Raw genomic sequence first — 18,161 nt, forward strand, 5'->3', positions numbered from 1 at the left:
TACGAAATCCATGTTGACAATGAACAAATCGTCGACTTTTTCATCGCAATGCGCGCAGTGAATTTTCTGCGATATATTACAGCGCGATTCTAAAATCGTGTCGCAAAAATTAAAATCGTGGTGCGCGCTTGGCCTAACTCGTTTGATACACCTGATAATTTTTGTCTCATTCTAACTCACTATCAGTAAGTTTACAAATTGTAACCGTCTGTAGCAAGGGCCCAACGTTTTCTGTTCTCTTTCACGTCGCAGCAACTAGTATCATTTCTCTCTCCTCGCTCTTTTAAAAATGCCGTTTGTCAAAAAAGGACAACCATACTGTTGACAAGGTGGACTTCAAATCAAGTGTTGCCTTTCTTGATGCGCCCAGGCTGTGTATGTGTGCGTAAAAGCGTATATGTGTGCTCTTTTAGGGATGTGAAAAGTCGATTTTAATCATGTTATATATCGATAAACGCTACACAGCGGAACGAAATAGCGTTTAATTGAAGCTTCAATATCTTCGTTAAACATAAACATAATTGAAATGCTAATGGATAATGAATATATTATAATATAATAATATAATTCAATTATTGCGGAACACCTATTTTAGGACGTATTCATGTATTTTAATTAAATATCTGAACTTTCCCTTGGTTCCCTGCTGGGGCGTGACTATAAAATTGTGATCTGATAACCACAATAAAGAATAAAAGCGTTTTTGGTAATTTTAGGTATCGTTAAGCCTTTGAAGTAAAATTAAAATTGCAAGAAATGTCGATAGTTTATCGATATGACTTTATCGACATGGCTACAGCAACGTGGGCCTCATTGTTAATCGTACACTAAACAAAAGTGGCAACAGTGACAGCTCGCTGAGACACCGTCTCTATATATTATAAGTCTATGGTCTGTAGAGCCCATTTTATTGAAATTGCCTGAAAAAAAAGTGACAGACCGATTTCCTCTACGGACGCCGATTTGACGCCGACATCCCGACACGATACGCTGTCCAGTGCAATCGATCAATTAATAAATAAAAGTATTAATTTAATCCAGGTAAATACTACTTATTCTATTACAAAAATCAGTATGTAATAAATCTACAAGCACTCCGATGGCCTCAAGTCTGAAATACGTTGTATAACTATTACTTGGCGATCGCTACTTTACTCCACTTTTACTTACTTTACAGTGAAATGATGGGAGACCGTAATTTTGTGGAAGATGTAGACTTTGGTAACGACAACGGGTTCGCAATGAACAAACCAATGCGACCGATAAGGCCACCTAAACGTGGAATGCCCAAGTAAGTATACCGTTTAATTTTGAGACCTAGTTTCATAAGAATCTGTAAAATTTGTCATTAAAATATGCTAAAAACAGTTACTTCACACCTTCACAAATACTTTTTCTAGCAATGACCGCTACAACAATGCCTATGGCAGCTACCGTGGTGGCTATGGGCCTGGAGGCGGCTTTGGGTATGGACCAAGGGGCCCACCTATGGGCGGACCTATGGGTCCACCACCCATGGGCCCACCTATGGGTCCGATGGGCCTTCGTGGTCCGCGCGGTCCGCCGCCTCCCATGGTGATGTTTGGCCGGGGTTTTGGACCAGGGAGGCCACCTATGCCCCGTAATGTCGCTCCAGAGACTCAAGCTTTTAAATACCTTATACGTGAGTACACTATAACTCACACTATACTCTTTGTATGTGAACTAAGTGCTTCATAATGCGGTGTCTGTGTAGTCTGTAAATCTATGGTTGCCTGCATGTAGAAAAAAAGCAGGGAACACTGTTTATTGCAAATAAAAAAAAAATTGTATGTCAAAGGTGCTAAGACGAGTATTGTTTAAACTACAGGTTGTGGTGTTGCCCAGGAGAGCATAAAAGGTCTCCCCAAGAGGCTGCTAAAGCTCATGGAGGCTCACCACTGTGGCGTTTGCGGGTTGGACTTCGACTCCTTTACTATGTGTAAGTCTATGGTCATCCTTTTGGAAATCTTCTGCCTATTTAACATTTTAGGAGATGCTACAGATATATCTGATTGCAAAACCGCATCTTTACTAGATTGAACCAGATAGTGGCCACTATAATTTATTAAGATTATATGTCTATGGTTCTAAAGTTAATGTAATGACAATCCCATGATGAATTATCTGAATTGAATTGTCTGAGTGCCTGATTCTTTAACTTAAAACTACTATAATAACAATAATTCTTTGAACTATGATCTAGATCAGCGGTTGGCAACGTTTTAGCAGCCAAGGGCCACATAGTAGTTAAGGAAGTTGATGCGGGCCGCACTTTTTTGTTTATATGTGTGACTTTATCACACATTGTTCTTTGACAATATTAGATACAAAATAGCCAGGGGGGTTCGCGGGCCGCAAGTGAGAGGTTCGCGGGCCGCATGTGGCCCACGGGACGCTTGTTGCCGACCGCTGATCTAGATTCTAGACTTTTAGAGCTTTAGTTAGTTTTACTCAGCAGTTTTGGGAAATTAAACAGCCATTGTGCCTATTCTGTGCGAAATACGGGGTAGCGCTACCCTAACCAGTCCAAAATTTATACATAGGCTGACATTTGTTTTATATCTGACTGCCAAGTTCCAATTAGACGTGCGCGCCGGTCGAAAAAAATCAGGCGGCGGCGCGCCACGAAAAAATCCACGGCGGCGGCGTAACGCCGGCGGCGTGGGATTTTTCAACTTTTCAACATTAAGACGTATAATGAAAAGTTACGCTTAACCCTTAAGGGGCTACGCCAATGACCTTCGATCTGTATCCCTTAGTTTTCTAATGTTTTTTGTACCTTATTATATTAACAGCAAGGCTTTAAGCAATATAGTATCCCATATTTACTTCAAAGTTCATTGTCTTCGAGATATTTGGCATCTAAGTTGAACAATTTTAGGCTAAAAAACTGGTTTGCTGGCCATAACTTTTGTGTTAATTAGTTTAAAATTAAAACCCGGGACATCTTTTTCGAGACGTCAAAGACGAACCCAAATATGTAGATTTCGTACATGTAAGATCACCGCAAACTAGATACGAAAAAAGTGTTTTTTAGACAATTTTTAAAAAATTCTTAAAAAAATAAGTACTAATTCATTTTTTTCAAAATCCGGTGGACAAAACTGGAGATAAAAGATTGAAAAACCGATAACCGTTTGTCTTATAATTCTATCTGTAGTGCAAAAAAAGGAGATACGATTCAAAACTTGTCAAAAATCGATGAAAACCTCGGGTAGCCCCTCGACAAGGGAAAAAATCTCAAAAAACTGTGTTAGTATAATTTTTTTGGTGTTATTATCTTATTATGTGGTTGTTTATTGTAGGAAAATCATGAAAAAAATATATTTATAATAGTTCCGAAAAAAACATACGTATGTTAAATATGTTGGATGTTGCCAGGTTCGGTGTAAATAAAAAGATACGCCGCATAATGAAAAGACGTCCAGTATTTTGGATACATACAGTACTTTATGTGCATAAGGTTTTTTTTTTGTCAAATTCATGTTTTTAATAAATATAGAATAATTGCATTTTTTAATTACAAATACACTTACTGATAATGTCAACTTATATTATGAATTAAAGTCAAACCTATTATTTTTATATTTTTCCAAAAACTTTATAGCTCGTAGGTGGTAAAATTTTACTGTCATTTATCAAACTTAGCGGGGTATCGTAGGAGGACTAGGAGGCAGTCTGAGCAATGGTTTTTACAATAATGCATGCAATTTTATCAATATTTTCGTAAGAAATTTCTCAAATGAAATCGGGTCTGTCTCTTGATGTCTTGATGAACGCACAGGAAAAAAATCCGTAAAAATATTTTTTTATCTATTTGGTTCATTCGTTCATTACGTTGTAAACCGACAAGTAATGAATTTTTAAAACGTTTTGAAACACCTAACATACCTCTGTTTAATTTATTTACCATAAAAACTACCAGAAAATTTGATAATTTTACTCTTCGCATACTTGGCAATGTCCAACATACTGGACTTAGCAAAAGTGCCGTGTTATCGAGAACGGTTAAAACACTGGACATTATACTTTGTAAATGTGTTTTACCCATACATACAACACATTTTTATGTAAATCATACTGCCACATAAGAAATAGTTAGTATTGTGTTGGTGGGACATAAAATTGTAGAAAATAAATTATACAATAACCAAAAAAATTCCGTACTAAATTATTGCCAAGTAAGTAAGTATTTTCATAAAAAATGTGAGAGTTACGTAGGAAGTGGCGCCCGCAATAATTTTCAACTATTTCTTATTGGTCTATAACCTATTACATATTTTAACGCTGCATAATACTGTCTTATAAAAAAATATTCGGCGCGAATTTTAGACTACCGGCGGCGGCGGCGGCGCGCTGACTCTCTATGGCGGCGGCGCGCCGCGGCGGCGCGCCGCGGCGGCGCGCACGTCTAGTTCCAATTACAGAATTGTATAAAAAAAGGGAATTAATATGATTTTGTTTTGCAGCGCGTATGCATTATACTTCGCGAAATCACCAAAAGAATCAAAAGAAATGGCAGACGCAAAATGCTGAGAAGCCAACTCCCGGGAAACAGGTAACTTGTCTCTCGGTGGACTGAAAGAAATTTCGTAAGACAACATTCAGCCTTTATAAGGCAGAGGGAATATATTTCCCATCTAATTTTGAACGTTATTTCAAAGTGATAGGGTTCAATTTTATATAATTTCTGACACCCTGATGCCTTATAACTTACAAAGGGTTAAGAGATAGGAAAAATTGATTATAGAGATAGATTATAGATTACAGAGATCAGTATTTATCAAACCCATGATTTAATGAAGTAAATTATAGTTTGACATATCACCAGATAGAGTAGATTAATTTCTCTCAATTATTTAGTGTATAATAAGAAACCCCAACTAAAATGAATATTAGTTTTAGAGTAATAACATATTTTTATGGTGCAGGATGTAATACATTTCATTTTATATGTTAACTTGAGGCAATGGCTCACCAGACGCTTAGAAAACGTAGTTATTCGTTAAAATAATAAATTATAAATAAAGTCAAGTCAAGTACTGCAAAAAGTCTCATAATTATGGTGAATATTTTTCTAAATTAGTTATAAATTTCAATGTTTAACATATCTGTCCTATTTCTAATACCCCACTAACCTCTTTAAGGCCGCAAACTGGACGCATGCGGCCGACAGAGCGGCGAGCGCTAAATCAAACGTCTTTCGTACACTTGGTCGAGCGCAATGTATGAAAGGCCTTGATTTGCCGCGCCGCGCGCCGATTCGTACAGTCCGCGGGCTCAAACTGAAGAAGTTAGCAGGGTTTTAGACATAGGACAGTTTAATTAAACCTTTTCATGTACAATTATTTTTCTAGATACCGCTAAAGTCGCGCGAGTTGTACTGTGAACTGTGCGACGTTACGATAACGTCCACGGCTCACGCCGATTCGCACTATTCAGGAAAAGCGCATCGAGCGTAAGATATCCACTGTTTTCCATTTTTCGTGTTGATTGTTTGTTTGTTTCTTACTCTGCTGTGTTCACACAATGAACTACAGCTAGTATAGTATGTATGTAATAAGTGCTAGTGTACTTTGAGAGCTTAAGAATGATTAAATACTGTATAAAGTTAGACCTTGTAGAAGTTATTTGTTTACACTATTATCTTTTAATTTAATACAATATATATCATCAAATTGTTAATAAAACTGTAACCAATTTTGACAGTCGACAATTTTAGATGATCGTTATATAGGTACAGCCATGGCCCAACAAATATATATTTTTTTACCTTAGGAAGTAAAGACTACCCAAGGTAAAAATGTGTATATAATGTATACGGTCGAGACTGTCCCATATTTTATTTAAATTAAAAGTATATTAACTGTGCCCTCTCTGTAACATTCTCCAACATAAAAAAATACTTTGTATTATCGTGGCAGTGCTTACAATTATATATCATCTTTCTTTAAGCTCCAAGTTCTTAGTTAAATGTTGGACCACGCCATTCAATTCGAGTAGTCGATGCGACCGTGTTGTATGTCGAGTCCCACATTTTCTACCGGAAATGTACACTAGCACTCACCATTTCTGTACGAATATTTACATCAATAGAAATCGCCAAAGATGAAAAATTGTTGACAAATGAAACAATGATCGTTGTTAGTCAATGGTACGTACGATCTAATACACATGTATATAAATACATTAGATTGCTTTGTAATTGTTATATTACAAAGCTTTTCGGTAAAAAAGGTGCTAAATTAAAATTCTATTTTTCATATTGCTAATTCGTTTACATATTTGGCTCTTTTTATTGACGCTTAAATTTAAAATCCTAAGTGACCAGTACATATAGGTTTATGCTAGGAATAATAACTAATAAGTACCGCCTATTATGTATAAACATGACTGAGTCACTCGGGATCCGTACCGACTTGGATGTAAGCAACAAACAAATAATCACATCAATTTTACTAATTTTTGTTATATGAAATGTCAATCTGACAGTGAAGGCTATGAACATATATACATTTTTCTACCTTACTTCAATGCGGTAAGGGGCAAAATTGTATACATGTGTATAACCTTCACTTTTAGACTGAATGTGAACAGTCAAAGCTATAAACATATATACATTTTTTCACCGTATACCTGGGTGGCGTAAGGTGCAAAATTGTATACATGTTTATGGCCTTGTCTGTAAGATTTGGACAGTGAAGATCATAAACAACTATACTTTTTTTGCCTTATTTAATCAAATAAGGTACAAAATTATATACATGTTTATGACCTCGTCTGTTAAACTTGACTTGAAACAGTCACATTTATACACATACATACATTTTTTTACCTTATTCCTCTATGTGGCATAAAGTGCAAAATCGTATACATGTTTATGATTGTGACTGTTTCTTATTGATGTTAGAATAGTCACTACTATAAGAATGTTTTTCCGTGGTATAATAATTGACACACGTGAATGTGATAATATAGTTTAGCAAGCCATTTCCGTTAGTAGAAAAAGGCAGCAAATTTAAAAAATGTAGGCGCGATGGGTTGTACTTCCATAGAAAATTTGCATATTGCGCCTTTTTCTGCTGGCAAAATGGGTTGGCCAGAGTATATTTGACACAGCAAATATATTTAAGGGCCCGAGAGGCAAACCAGGGACATGGCTGAATCGGTCTCAAATATAGATATCATGTTAGGACACAGTTGCAAACCAGGAAATAATAAGTATTTCGCATAGGGAATGCTTATGTAATCGCAGGATACATATCTTGTACAGATTCCCAGATATTTGCGATATGTATCTTATATTACCTATGTTCACAACTTATCTTATCTTCATAATTAATAGTGCACGATTGGGAGCATGTTTTACATAAATATAATATAATTGTATCTTACATGTCTTTTATGTGTTAGGTTAGATAAAACGTAAAACGAAACGAAGGAAGGAGGAAGACGGTTTAATTGAATAGTATATTTACTAACGAACAACAAACACAGCTCAGTGTTGACGGAGTCGAAACAACCAGGGCCGTTTTGTTTTTAGTCAACGGTTTACTTACTTTGCTATTGCAAAGAGGGTGTGGTAATTCACATTTCAAATCTGTTTGACCTGGGTGATTATTAAAATTTGCCAAGACAACACATAAGTTGTAAATTTTATCGGAGTCATTGGTGTAGTTTATACATAGTTTATAAGAACCAATTTAGGTAAAAATATTGACTCATTGGCTTTCACGGTGTTCGTAGTTGTGTGTGTATTGACTATTGAGCTATCTCTAACAGTCTCAGATTATTTCTCACTTCCTCCTTATTTTTATTATTCCTTCTTCTCCTTATTCTTATTACACCTTCCTCCATATTTATATTAAACAAATTGTATAGTTGTTATGATAGATTTTGGGTGCGTGGATCCCAAGAATGGAGCGTCAATAAAAATAGCGAAACTCAAAATTTCCTTAGGTTAAAATTTCCGCACCGTGGATTTTCAAATTGGCCGCTTTGCTTATTATGGATAGTTTTAAAATACTATTTCATTACTTGTCTAGGGCGCGTCGAAGCACGGAGCAATGATACTTTTTATAATTATTATAAACTGATCGGCGATTGGTCCTAGTCACACCTGATGGAAAGTGAAGACAGGGCCTAAGATGGAGCTCACCGGCTCAGTAATAGCATATTCTCTCTTGCTTTAAAAATACCGAGGTCATATTGATCAGGGAATACAGATGGCAGGACCGCATTCCAATCTTTAGCCGTCCGTATATACCAAAAAAACGGAGGCAAAAAACTGCCTACTTACTATTTATTTCTTTAACCTGTTAAAATTTGTTTTATATCATAATGGATGTTTCAGGATTGTGGAAGGACGGAAGAAGCCGAAAAACCCGTATCTACTCCAAAAAGGAATGGAGGGTCGCACGTATGTATTTACAAAACCTATTTACGTTATTCCCTCAACTGTTTAACTCCTACGCTTGTCGAAGTATCTCTCTTATCATGCGGTATAAGCGTGGATCAACTATTTGTTGTTATTCTGTCCCATCAGCCAACGGACAAAAGTAGCAGTGTGTTAGAAGAAATGATTCACGTTCTACTAACATGCTCAACAGATGTACCATTTTGGGAAGAGCTTAAAACACGAATAAGAACGCATGTATGTAAAATGTTAATACTAAACGACCCAGGTTTCGGTGACCATGGATACGAGTGACAGGAAAAGTTGATTCACCCATAAACAAAATGTGGCACGACACATTCGAGCGGTGTTTTCGCATTTAACAAAACTAGCCAAGTGCGAGCTAGACTCGTGCCCCAGGGGTTAACGAAACTCAGATTACTAAGTCCCAATTTTAGAGCTATTCTATATTCTTAAATCTTATTAAATAAAACCGGACAAGTGCGAGTCGGATTCGCCCACCGAGGGTTCCGTACTTTTTAGTATTTGTTGTTGTAGCGGCAACAGAAATATAAATCATCTGTGAAAATTTCAACTGTCTAGCTATCACGGTCCATGAGATACAGCCTGGTGATAGACAAACGGACAGTGGAGTCTTAGTAATAGGGTCCCGTTTTTACCCTTTGGGTACGGAACCCTAAAACCACCGTACGCGGTAGCTCATTCAAATGGGTTTGCTTGTTCCAGTGAGCAGTTGATTAACCGCGAGAAGGAACATTTGCCGGCGATCACCGTGCCGAAGGTCACCGTGGGTGAGGGCGACGTCAAGCCTCCGCAGGCCGACCTCTACTGCGACATCTGCAAGGTATAATCACCCTTCTTGCTTAGATAGTAAAGCTGCTATTAGAATAGACTTGTCTCTCTAGTCAACCGATTAACCGCGAGAAGGAACATTTGCCGGCGATCGCCGTGCCGAAGGTCACCGTGGGTGAGGGCGACGTCAAGCCTCCGCAGGCCGAGCTCTACTGCGACATCTGCAAGGTATAATCACCCTTCTTGCTTAGATAGTAAAGCTGCTATTAGAATAGACTTGTCTCTCTAGTCAACCGATTAACCGCGAGAAGGAACATTTGCCGGCGATCGCCGTGCCGAAGGTCACCGTGGGTGAGGGCGACATCAAGCCTCCGCAGGCCGACCTCTACTGCGACATCTGCAAGGTATAATCACACTTCTTGCTTAGACAGTAAAGCTGCTATTAGAATAGACTTATCTCTCTAGTCAACTGATTAACCGCGAGAAGCAACATTTCATAATCATAATCATAAATCATTTATTCGTAAAACATAGGTACAATAATTTGGTCTTAAAATAAACATGTTGTGGAACACTATGTTTTGCCTTTAGGCGTACGAATTTCAATAATCTCATCATGCATAATTACCCAACATGCATGATTAACCGCGAGAAGCAACATTTGCTGGCGACCACCATACCGAAGGTGCTCTACTGCGACACCTGTAAGGTATAATCACCTCACAATCATATTTGTTATTGATATTTATATTTTATGCTTGAAGTGCATTGCTGGTCGTGTCATTTCAAAAATAAATCCAGTTGTGAATATTGTCTTCGGTTACTGCGATAGTTAGTCATGAAAATTAAACGGATTATGTTGCATATCACGCATTTCAAAATATATATCCCGACGTTTCGAACCCTTTGTACAGCGTTCGTGGTCTATGAGTTGGCTTAGAAAAAATGCACTGTGCAAAAATACCTATAAAATATAATCAGTGCGTGCTCCAACCTATACTAAGTTATCGACACGCGCTGATTATATTTTGCTGACCGCCATACTACCCATACCCACAGTATAAATTCAACATGAAGCAATTTGAATAAAACTAAATACTTTGTTTACAGACCTCCATGACATGCTCGGAGCAGATGACGATGCACCTCAACGGCAAGAAGCATCTGTCGAAGGAGAAGCAGCACATCATCCGCGTCATGAATGAACGTAAGTTGTTCGTATGTGGAACGGAACGCGACACACAAGCGTCTCACATTTTGCTTAATGAGAGAGTGAGACGTGCACATTTGGTCAAATATCGAACAGGTGGCATACCACCCTAAGATATGTCGAATTGTCTAAGTACAAGAATGTGATCGCAGTGAAACCAAAATAAAATCATGTTCACCTCAGCAGGTCGAACAGGGTTGCTTTTGATGTTTAAAAACAGTGAGTAAAATTCGATTTTGTGTGTGTTTGGATCTTTATCACCCCTTTGGGTGAGTGGGTGTTTAGGTAAATGGCTAAATGGGTATTCACTCATAGGAAAAAATGGGTGTATGGGTGAAGGAAAACATACACCGTTTTTCATCACTACACCTTATAAAACATAGTCCCCCGCCGCGTCTGTCTGTTTGTGTGTATGTATGTTCGCGACAAACTCAAAAACTACTGAACGGATTATCATGTGGTTTTCACCTATGACAGTGATTATTGAGGAAGGTTTTTAGGTGTATTTGTTAAGGTTTTGTGTAACCCGTGCGAAGCCGGGGCGGGTCGCTAGTTACCTATATATTCTAGTGCTGAGGTGAAAAGTTGTATGTGCCTTCGACAAGTTATTAAATCTTTAAAGGTTTTGTATTACATGATCTACTAATTTTTCAGAGTCGCAGAACAACGTCAACATTGCGGTTAAAGAGGAACCACAGACTGCAGGTAAACAACGAACTACAATATCATAACTTACGGTTCTTGTCAATTGATTTAAATAACAGTTCCATATTCTCGGTTTTTACCGGAACGTTATAACGTTCATAAATCAAAAGTCACAAAGGTATTTGAGCGTGTCTTTTATTTTTTGCCAAATTTATATATTGTGACCTTTTTTGCCACTTTTGTGTCATTTCTACTCAGAATCACGAGCTCTTTCGATCCTAATGGGACAAAAAAATGTCCCAGAGTTTTTTCCTATTGTGTTACCATTTCGCCATATACTTTGTATGGCGGTAACAAAAAGGAAAGTTGGAAAAATGTATGGAAATTTTAGGACACTTTTTCCCCTATAAGGATAAAAAGGGGCTCGCGATCCTGACTATAAATAACACAAAAGTGGCAAAAAATGTCACAATATATAATAATGGCAAAAAATTACAGACAAATGAGTGTGATCAAAGCTTGTCTATTTTTATCGATATTCTTTATTTTTGCCATAGCTATAGACGGGTAAAACTTGGCTTAGAACGCAAGGCTAGGTATATAAACTGCACAACTTCATATGAATCATATGATTTTACAATCCCATGCTTTAATTATTTGTTTTTTATTTTTATAGATGAGCAGACTGGAGGCAACGGCAACGACGACGGAGGCGATTGGGGAAACGGATCTGGTACCTGGGAAGACTAAGGGCTTTAATATTATATAGAGGAGTTATTTGATACACATTCATTGCCACTAAGTGTTACGGGTTACGCTCGTAGCGCGCAGCCACGTCTTTGCCGTATGTAGCGCGTAGTCGCTACGAACAGTGTACCCGACAGTCGGGTTCTTGGCCCTGAATGTGTTAATTTTAAAAACATGAGTTAACTGTGTAAGTTTGGGTGGTATTCCACATGTCCTATGTGTATTTGCGTCTCACATTTTGCTTAGTGAGAGAGTGAGACGCAATGCACATTGGACCTAGAAATTGGACAGGTGGAATACCAACCTTAGATCAAGTCAACAAGTTACTCCTTATCCTCCCAAGACCCACCATATAAAGTTTGAATTAATTAATTTGAACCTTATTCTGTAAGTAAATTAGAACGAATTTCGTTTGTTTTAAAAAGCAATGAAAGAAAAGAAATGCTACTTTATTTGGTTCATGAAAGGTTCAAATTAGGTTGCACGAATATGTACATTGTAATGTACATTTAGTCTCAGGAGGATAAGATGATTATGTTGTTACCCTTCGATTATGCAGTATCACACTAATTAGAAATCAGCAGTTGTCATCTTTAATCGTCTCAATTTATTGTAGTTTGTAGATTTAATTCGTTAGCAACATTGAACTTATTAATTTGTGATAGTTCTATTCATTTTAAAACTGGATTCCATTTTATTTTTTAACTCTAGAATGAAGTATTGTGTATCTTCATTTAAATGTAATATAATAAATCATTCTACGAATCAATTTGGGTTTTATTTGAGACACAAAAAATCATTTAACCCTATTCTTATTTACCAGGTGGCGCCACTAGCGCGTGAGTTCTCGAAAGTCAAAAGAAGGGTCTTGTATTGCAATAAGGACCCTTTTATCTGAAATTCCAACAGAAATTCTTATATAAAGATGGAAAGCCAAATGTGCCTATGTTTGGGTGGCGTTTTTTTTCATATCAACTGTATAATGTTTGACTTACAGGTACCTATACCTGTATCAACCTGTATCAAGTATCAAATAGAGAGTAAGAGCGATTTAAATTTTTGCGACACGATTTTATAATCGCGCTGTAATACATATTTTCTTGTCGCATGTGCGCGCACCGACATATAAACACATACGTTCCATTTCTGCGACAAAGTTATCGCACGACAAAAAATCGTAGTGCGCGCTTGGCCTGTCATGGTAAATAGGGGATATTACTGCAATGTTCTGCCGCCAGAGTGCAGCACTACCGACTCAGTAAATTCATAGACTAACTTATACATACTGTGCCTTAAACTGTTTTTTGACAAGTTTTCACAGACAATTAAATATGACATTGATGCATCAAGGCGGTTTGTTAACAAGGGCCTACCGGTAAAATCGAAATTTAGTTATCTGCCTCTTTAACGCTCGAATATGCAAGAGTGATAGAGAGATTAGATAACGAAATTTCGATTTTCTTGTTTCGCGGTAGGCCATGTGATTGACGTGACGTGTGATGTGTCAATGTGGTTTGTTTACTGTATGTGCCACAAGGGTGCCACCTACGCAGAGCTTTGCCTAATATTCCCTATTATCAGCTAGCTACAGTACATTTACTGCCATCTTTAAGAATAGGCTGAAGATTATGGCGCCATCGCTCGAAAAGATTGCACCATACCTTTGGCCTATAGTCGAGTAGATGGCGTTAATATTACTATTTAATAAGTTAACACATATCCCTGAAAGAATAAGGATCAAAGTCAAATGGCGTTCTTACTGTTTTATCGTCTGTCGTAAGATGGCTGTATGTACAGTGGCTACATAATTTTTTACTTTGTGAATCCGTCTCTATGCACTCTATTCTCTTTGCCTGTAGGTATGTATGTAAACAAAATTGGGTTATGCATTGAGTAAAATAAATGAAACACAGTGGAATGTCAAATGGTTTACTTTATTATCCACGTTTACCAATTGTTTTTCTTAAGCCTAGTGTACATTTTATGCCGATTGTTTTAATTTATAATATTTTTTAAGTGCACTTCGATTTAGAATTTTGTATGCATCTTAATCTTAGGAAATATAAAACAACCTTGTGATGTTCTCTGCGTAATCATTTGATAACCCTTTGTTGGTTTATAACTATGAAACCTTGCAAAAGTACCTACCATATATGGTACACATAATACCTATTCCGGTTCTTTTTTAGGTAAGAAAAATAATCACCAAGAGCCAAATTTTACCAAAGGCTAAATTTAAATCAGAAATATAATCTGTCATCAATTTACAATCAGAAATGTAAAATATATTATCAATTTAATATCAATATCGGTGCATCGGCTTTGGACATACGAGTACGTATATATGCGCGACAAACTTACAGCGTTTTCGTTTGGTATCGGATGTTGGATAGTTCCACAGAGTATTTTTTATTATTATTTTATTTTAAGAAGTAAAAAGTGTCTTTATAGATATTTATTCCTGATTTAAGTTCATTGTTCAAAAGATATTAATCTTAAACCAAGAAAGAATTGGACTTGATGTCATACGGCACTCTCTAAAGCCCCCTCCAGACTATGCGCGTGAATCGCGGGCGAAGCCGCGAACGCAAGTGTGGAGTCGATTTCGCTGTCTGCGAAAATCGACTCCACACTCGCGTTCGCGGCTTCGCGCCGTGATTCGCGCACGAGTGTGGAGGAGGCTTGTGAAGCTACTTTTCTCCAAGGATCATCCGATATCGGAACGTACAATGTGAAAACGCTGTTATATTGATATCAAAACATAGTATTCTGAGTATACCCCATTTAATCATATATTCTTTTGTTATTTCGTTCAAATAATTGTTATAAAGTTTACTTAAATTGACATTAACAGCTACAACTACGTAAAAATGTGTGAAATTGCTGTAAAATGTGTTTTAGTCATCGAGACATTTTATACCTACTCATGATTAGGTACTTGGATAATAATAAAATTTATTTAATTACCTACGGAAGCGAATCTTGGCCCTTAACACTTTCACTGCCAGCGGATTTTCTGTTCGTAGACGCTTTTCGCTACATACGGTTTTCCCGTGTTATCGGCTAGGTACGCTCGTAGCTCGCGCTGGCAGTGAATGCGCTAATATTTAATGGCTCCTCTTCACGTTGGGCCAACGCCAACGCCAACGAGGGACGCAGCCATGCGGTAGAATGATATAGCAATATCACTTGCTCCCTCTAACGCATAAATGCGTCCCTCGTTGGCGTTGGCGTTGGCCCAACGTGAAGAGGAGCCATAAGGCGGATGACACACGAACCTCCGCTAGCCTCGCCTCGCTCAGTCTTCTTCAGCCCGAAAATCTACGGCACTTGTAGTGATAGGTATAATACGAGTAGGTACCTACCTATGTGTGTAACCTAACACTACCTACTTCATGAGGATAGATGCGGTATCGTGTGTCAGCAACCTATAATACTAAGGGCCTATCACGAAAATTTACACTCTTGCATATTCGAGCCATAGAGAAGCAGATATTTTCGCGGTAGAGCCTTCAGGTATTTTTTTCTTGATGATTAGTAGGTAAATTATACTCGATCCCTGAGTAAAGATTGAATTTATTTTCGATTACACTACGTATTCTTTTATTCGTGATAACTCTGTGGAAAAATTCCTTTGCCTAAGTAATTTGTGTTGAAAATGTCTACTCAAGTTTTAAATAACTGTCAATAACTTTGATATTCTTAATTGAATTAACTATATTTGCGTGAAGTGTCGTTTAATCGAGCGATATGTTATTTTTTTTACAGTGAAAAGCATGATAACGTACAAAAAGTTGATCGTAATAATTTACAGTGGCCTGCCACATTTTGGAAGAAGTATTCAATCTTTCACAACGATTCATTTGGTCCGATATCTTTTCATAGCGGATTTTAGAAATAGGTAGGTAAGGTAAGATATATAGTTAATTCTTTGTATGTTTTTTTTATAGCGACTAGCGACATAGTTTGTAAACCCCAAGGAAATTCCAGATTTGTTGCACAGCAGAACTTAGATTTTTTTATTTCGACCAATACAATATTTTAAAGATAAAACCGGAGGTTTTTCTAAAATCCGCTACAGAAAAAGGCCACATGCACATAATTATATACATATTATACTGTTTTTAATATAAATATGAATAATGTACCTACCCAACAAACGTACGAAATACCTACTTAAGTTATATTTTCCTTTAAAGTATCATTTCACCACCATTTACTCGGTAATCGGTCGCTCAACAATAGGTAAAGCACACATGTATAGGTACCCATCTTTATCAAAAAGGAAGATGAAAGGTAGTAGATAATTAAATATCATATAGACATTATAGCCGTTTTCAACTTATGTACCTACCTAATACCTACTCACATCCTCATCATATCTTTAGCAGTACTCATTCAATGCCATAGAAACTTAGTAAACATACCGATTGCCAGATAGGATAGGAGTAGGATCTCCAACTTTAACATATCATTCGCTGTATGGCGCCAAATATACCAAATGTCCAAGAATCTTTTAAAGCCCAAGAGAGCAACTTGTAAGGTAAACGTACTAGTGATTGACATGCTAATGCCCACTAGATGACACCTTGCTGTCACCTCTATTGACAATGACGTAAGTTTCAAGATGACATATATGTAATGGGACCGCGTTTACCTTACTTGTAGTATTTTGAACAAAATACGAAAAAGTTACGTTTGTGTCGAAGATAACGTTCAAATTCCTAATAAATAATATTTATTCATGTAATTAACTTGCTTCATTTACCTACACGCTATTCCATAAATAGTTTAATGCACGTTAGAAATGGCAGTGACTTATTGTAGGTAAATACATTAATTTAATTAAGTAATAGATAAAAACTCTCCAATCCAACCCAATACTGGGTATGTCAAGAACTAAGTATTACAATTCATAATAATATTAAGAGTACAATTCCAGATTGCAAGTGTCTTAAAACAGTGAAAATCTATAAAGATTTATGTTCGTGTAAAATCAGGACAATTTTGGAATTCTTAAATGTCCCAAAGGTCACTAGCAAAAGGTGCCAGTGTGTTAGCGCCTTAGCTAAACGTGAATTCAGTATACAATTACTATTTTTCTAAGTTACAACGAATCTGGGCAGACGTTGGACAGGAGTAAAATGTGAACAAAAATTATCGTTCAATAAACTCCTTTACTTGGAAGAGCCAACGTCAAAAAGTTCCAGCCGAGATATGGTATCGACAACACAACTCCAAACTTTAACATAACGCTTGTCATCAAAGACTCGATGTAACTTATCAGCAGTATACTGAACTTCAGTTCCTCAAAATCCAGGATCCCGAACGTGGATCGTGATTAACAGGAGATGGCATGATCATCCATCTATAAGGTGCTCAATACTTCATTTGTTTCTACGTTGCTTCAATCGAGCTCATCAAAGTCCAGCACCCTGAAGGTGGCCCTCGCTTGGGGCGGGGAGGGGGAGGGGGTGGGGGGCGCGACCACGACGGCGGGCGGCCGGGGGGCCTCGTGCTAGTCGTCCACCAGCTCCCACAGCATCAGCGCGGCGTCGGAGCCCCCGGCGGTCACCAGGCAGCGGTCGTTGAAGAGGAAGCGCGCGCAGTACACGGAGCCGCTGTACACTTTCATCTCGTTGTATTCCGCTTTGGGACTGGCGCAGGGGTATCTGTTGGTGTAGGAATAATTGGTTAACGATGAAGCAGTTTAAGTGCCTACATATTATTCTGAAGACCTGAAGACGCAAGATATCCCACCACTGACAACACGGGACAGATTGTCCTGGCGGAGACGCACAAGAAGGCCTGACCCCAAATGAAGTTGGGGCAGGATGATGGTGATGATTATTCTGAATTCAATAAAAAAAGTCGTATTTAATTAGGACGACGCACTGGGCGTACCCCTTAGTAAATATGGTCATCAGCAGATTTTATAGTACCTATTACGGAAGGTCCTACTTTTTGACCCAAACTCGGCTTATAAAAGTTCAATGATAAGAGTTTGAAGAACTGACTTAATGTGGAAGAAGAAAAAGTCGTTACAAGGGGATTCCAAGTAGGTTTAGGTATCTGTTTCTTTGGTTTATATTGTTACATACCAAAAAATCTTTTAGTACCTAAACTATCATACTTAGAATACAAAGTTTAGTATGAAAGAGCCGAAGAACAAGCAGCAATACCTGAACAAGCGCAGATATCCGTCAGAATCTCCGCTGATCAACAGGTCGTGCGCAGCTGACCGACTAGCAGTCGATATCAGAGACGTCATTGGGTAGAATCTGTTGTTCCACATTCCTGAAACATACAACTCACTCAAGTAAACAACGA

At 37.7% G+C, this 18,161-nt stretch overlaps 2 protein-coding genes across 2 annotated transcripts in view; one reads left to right on the plus strand and one right to left on the minus strand.

The window, feature by feature from the left end:
* The first annotated feature begins 965 nt into the window (after positions 1 to 965).
* LOC134792708 (zinc finger matrin-type protein 3-like) lies at positions 966 to 12,600 on the plus strand. Its single transcript, XM_063764005.1, has 11 exons — positions 966 to 1,041; positions 1,178 to 1,291; positions 1,401 to 1,663; positions 1,850 to 1,960; positions 4,491 to 4,579; positions 5,379 to 5,479; positions 8,375 to 8,440; positions 9,164 to 9,281; positions 10,340 to 10,436; positions 11,094 to 11,144; positions 11,761 to 12,600. Exons 2-11 carry the CDS (start codon positions 1,182 to 1,184, stop codon positions 11,832 to 11,834), a joined length of 1,080 nt encoding a protein of 359 aa, XP_063620075.1. The 5' UTR covers positions 966 to 1,041; positions 1,178 to 1,181; the 3' UTR covers positions 11,835 to 12,600.
* Positions 12,601 to 17,300: 4,700 nt separating this feature from the next.
* The window catches only part of LOC134792726 (echinoderm microtubule-associated protein-like CG42247), a 58,547-nt gene continuing 57,686 nt past the window's right edge, over positions 17,301 to 18,161 (minus strand). Inside the window, exons 18-19 of the mRNA XM_063764026.1 lie at positions 18,014 to 18,128; positions 17,301 to 17,503 (exon numbers count right to left, since the gene is read on the minus strand). Of these exons, the coding sequence (XP_063620096.1) occupies positions 17,350 to 17,503; positions 18,014 to 18,128 (269 nt within the window). The 3' untranslated portion in view covers positions 17,301 to 17,349. The remainder of the gene's footprint in view (positions 17,504 to 18,013; positions 18,129 to 18,161) is intronic.

Source organism: Cydia splendana, chromosome 8 (assembly GCF_910591565.1).
Source record: "Cydia splendana chromosome 8, ilCydSple1.2, whole genome shotgun sequence".
Taxonomy (NCBI): Eukaryota; Metazoa; Arthropoda; class Insecta; order Lepidoptera; family Tortricidae; genus Cydia; species Cydia splendana.

What these genes read in the sequence shown, in the direction of transcription:
- LOC134792708 (XM_063764005.1), top strand. Translation starts at nt 1,182, where the DNA reads ATGATGGGAGACCGTAATTTTGTGGAAGATGTAGACTTTGGTAACGAC. An exon ending in CTTCGACTCCTTTACTATGT is followed by an intron (nt 1,961 to 4,490) that starts GTAAGTCTATGG and finishes TTTGTTTTGCAG; the next exon opens with CGCGTATGCATTATACTTCG. An exon ending in TCTACTGCGACATCTGCAAG is followed by an intron (nt 9,282 to 10,339) that starts GTATAATCACCC and finishes CTTTGTTTACAG; the next exon opens with ACCTCCATGACATGCTCGGA.